This window comes from Otolemur garnettii, unplaced genomic scaffold, assembly GCF_000181295.1.
Source record: "Otolemur garnettii isolate 467f Iridium unplaced genomic scaffold, OtoGar3 scaffold00018, whole genome shotgun sequence".
Lineage (NCBI taxonomy): Eukaryota > Metazoa > Chordata > Mammalia > Primates > Galagidae > Otolemur > Otolemur garnettii.
Window position 1 is genome coordinate 26,118,110 of NW_003852413.1, and position 3,617 is coordinate 26,121,726.

Here is a 3,617-nt window from a genome sequence, read left to right on the forward strand (position 1 = left end):
GCATCACAGCTCACAGTAACCTCCAACTCCTGGGCTCAAGCGAGTCTCCTGCCTCCGCCTCCCAAGTAGCTGGGACCACAGGCGCCCGCCACAACACCTGGCTTTTTTTTGGTTGCAGCCATCGTTGTTGTTAGGCGGGCCCAGGCTGGATTGGAACCCGCCACCTTAGGTGTATGTGGCTGGCGCCTTAGCCACTTGAGCCACCGGCGTCGAGCCGGCAACCTCTAACTCTTGGGCTCAAGTGATTCTCCTGCCTCTGCTTCCCAACTAGCTGGGACTACAGGCACTGCCACAACACCTACCTATTTTTTGGTTGCAGCCGTTATTGTTTGGTGGGCCTGGGCTGGATTTGAACCCTCCAGCTCAGGTGGATGGTGTCTTACCTGCTTTTTGAGCCACAGACGCTGAGCCAGGATGCTTTCATGATGCCCATTTGCTTAGGATGGGGAAGTGGCCAGTTCACACAGCTAGGGACTGGTGGAGATGTGTTTAGACTCAGGCCCTGCTGTACTCTTAATCACTATCCCACACTGTTTAATGCTTTTGTTTTACTTTCTTTATTCATTTGTGTTCTCAGCAATATTTTTTATTTCATGGGTTTGGTATTACAGATAGTGTTTTTTTGTTGTTGTTGCTGTTTGTCCGGGGCTGGGTTTGAACCTGGCGCCCTACCCACTAAGCCATAGGCATCACCCAATGTTTTTGGGGTTTTTTGAGACAGTCTTAGTTTGTCACCCTTGGTAGAGTGCCATAGTGTCATAGCTCATAGCAACCTTGAACTCTTGGGCTTAAGCAATTCTCTTGCTTCAGCCTCCTGAGGAGCTGGGACTATAGGCATCCACCACAACACCCAGCTATTTTTTCGTTGTAGTTGTCATTATTGTTTAGCAGGCCTGGGCCTGGGCTCGAACCCCTAGCCTTAGTGTATGTGGCCAGCACCCCACTCACTTGAGCTACAGGTGCTGAGCCAACACGCAGCTATTTTTAGGGATAGGATCTTGTTCAAGCTCAGGCAATCCACCCACCTCAGCTTCCCAGAGTGCTGGGATTGCAGGCATGAGCCACCATGCCCAGCCTCACAGTTAATAGTTTAATGTACTGCAAATCAATGCAAAACTGTTAGAAAAATGTTGACTTTTCTACCACCTGAAATTGTTCTGGGTGGTCTCTGGTGGTCCATGCACACACTTTGGTGAATACTGCTCTAGTGAATGCCTCCAGGGAGCAGAGTCCTATCCTGGGCCTCAGGGGACATGCCACCCCAGGTTCCGGCTCCTGTCTAGTGTGGTAGACAGGTCATATCCCCCTTAGAGGGTCGATACAACAGCCCCTGACCTAGCCAGGGTCAGTGTGGTTTGGACTAAGTGAGTACTCAGGGCTGGCAGGGTTGAGATAGAATGGGGTTTTCCTGCAAGGGTGACAATGCAGATCAAGGTGGAAGGTCAGAGGGACAAAGATCAGAAGAAAACAGTTGGATAGCCAGCCCTGCACAGGAAGACTCTTAAGGTGCAGGAGCTCAAAGGACAAGGAATGGAAGCAGTGTGGACTGTAGAAGTCAAATGTGGGGGAGAGAGAAATGAGAATTAATAAAAGGTCTAGATCAGTAACACTACGGAGCAATGTGTGTGCAGGAGATGGGCAGAAAGTGGCAACAAGGCCACGTCAGCTTTATTGGGTGCCTCTCACATGTGTCCTTCCTTTTTGGGCCAGGAAAGTATCTGTGCATGGGCTTTCTAGATGACAGGCATCTCCTCTTTCTAGGGGACAAGCGCTTCGAGTGCGCCCAGTGTCAGAAGCGCTTCATGAGGAGTGACCATCTCACCAAGCATTACAAGACTCACCTGGTCACAAAGAACTTGTAAGGCCAACTAAGGCGGGAGGCCCCGAAGATGCAACCCCGTCTGTGTCCTGCCTGAGCCCCTGGAAGAAAGGGGCCCCTGGAAGAAAAGAGCCCCATGGCTGCCCTGGGCCTGCCCTCAGGCCCCCTTTTTTCTGTAACTGTGTCCCACAGGAAGGGGCTCTGCTCCCTGTACTCTCCTGAAGCCCTCTGGCTCTGCCCTGGCCCTTCCCCTCTCAACACAAGCTCCTGGCCTGCCCAGACTGTGGACACTGGCCATGCCCAATGAGACGTTCTAAATCAGGACGCGTGGGAACCCTTATTTCCAAAGGAAAAACATGCATTTCACTCCGTCGAGGAGCAAAGTGAGCCCCCACCCTGCCCCACTCCCCACCCCCAACACTGCCGGAGTCGCATCGTGCCATGACCCCTCTCTCCTATACCTCCCTGGCCCCCCCAGCCACTCTGGACACCCTGTAGCCAGGGCCCCCTGCTGACACTTACCCCTGGAGAGGCTCCAGAGGCTGCCTCCACTCCACATGCGCCAGCCTTGCCACAGCTCTCCTCCAGCACATTCCAACTTTCTATTTAACAAGTCAAGATACCCCCCCAGCTCCTCCAATCCCCCTCTTTTTCTATGGAGAACGTTGCCTTATACTCTCTACTTCAGATGATGAACACTGTGTATTGTGTGTGCTTTAAAGTTTTATTTAATTGCTCCCTTCTTCCTTTCCTTGTTCACCTCCCCCACACCTGCTTTCAGTTGAGGGGTTTGGGGGGGGCAATGATGAGCATATGAATTTTTTTCCTCACTCTAATTCTCTTTTCTAAATGAAACAGCATTTCAACTCAATCCTGGATTCAGATAAACACACCTTTATATCCTGAACCTCCTTCTTCTCCTCTCATCTCACCCATCTGCCCGGCCTAAGCTCTACTTGTGTACAGTGTATATTGTATAATAGACAATTGTGTCTACTACATGTTTAAAAAAAACATATTGCTTGTTATTTTTGAGGCTTTTAAATTAAAAATCCAACTTTATTTTTAGTTGTAACTGCTTGAGGTATGTTTTATGAATTAAGTGACAGATTTGTTATCCTTTATTAACGATGTACTTTGTTGGTCAGCACTGGGCTGACAAAAATTTTTTCTTGCTAATAAATTTAGTTGCCTGAGGCAAAATCTGCAACTTGGCAGTTCGGCTTCCTTTGTCTTTTATCTTAGAGAGCTCAGGGAGGACTCCAGAGGAGGGAGCCATGTTCTCAGAGCCATCCACACTGGGACCAAGGTAGGACCCCGCAAATCCAGATCATCTCCTACAAGGGGCTGTGGCCACGTGACATGGCATTGACACAAGCCCCCAGAGCACCACCAGAGGTGAGGGCCCAATGCAGGTGTTGCTGCATTTTTCTTCGAAAAGCTAGTTTTGATTATACCACATAGTGGTATAATCCAGAGATTATATCCAGAGTGGGTACCACAGAGTCAAGTCACAGTAGTGACTTCCTTAACCAGCAAGCCAACTCCTCCACTCATCTCCCCAACCCCCGGAGGAATGCTTTGGCCTGAGTCCATCAGTGAGAGAGAAGAGCCAAAGGAGCTATGGCTCAGTCCCTTCCAAAAGGATATAGAGCAGTGGTTCTCAACCTTCCTAATGCTGCAACCCTTTAATTATAGTTCCTCATGTGGTGACCCCCAACCATAAAATTATTCTTGTTGCTACTTCCTAACTACAATTTTGCTACTATTATGAATCATAATGTAAATATCTGATATG

General features: G+C 49.3%; 1 protein-coding gene across 1 annotated transcript in view; it reads left to right on the top strand.

Moving 5' to 3' along the window:
- The window catches only part of SP2 (Sp2 transcription factor), a 38,745-nt gene extending 35,716 nt beyond the window's left edge, over window positions 1–3,029 (top strand). Inside the window, exon 7 of the mRNA XM_012803231.2 lies at window positions 1,762–3,029. Within this exon, the coding sequence (XP_012658685.2) occupies window positions 1,762–1,862 (101 nt within the window). The 3' untranslated portion in view covers window positions 1,863–3,029. The remainder of the gene's footprint in view (window positions 1–1,761) is intronic.
- The last annotated feature ends 588 nt before the right edge of the window (window positions 3,030–3,617 follow it).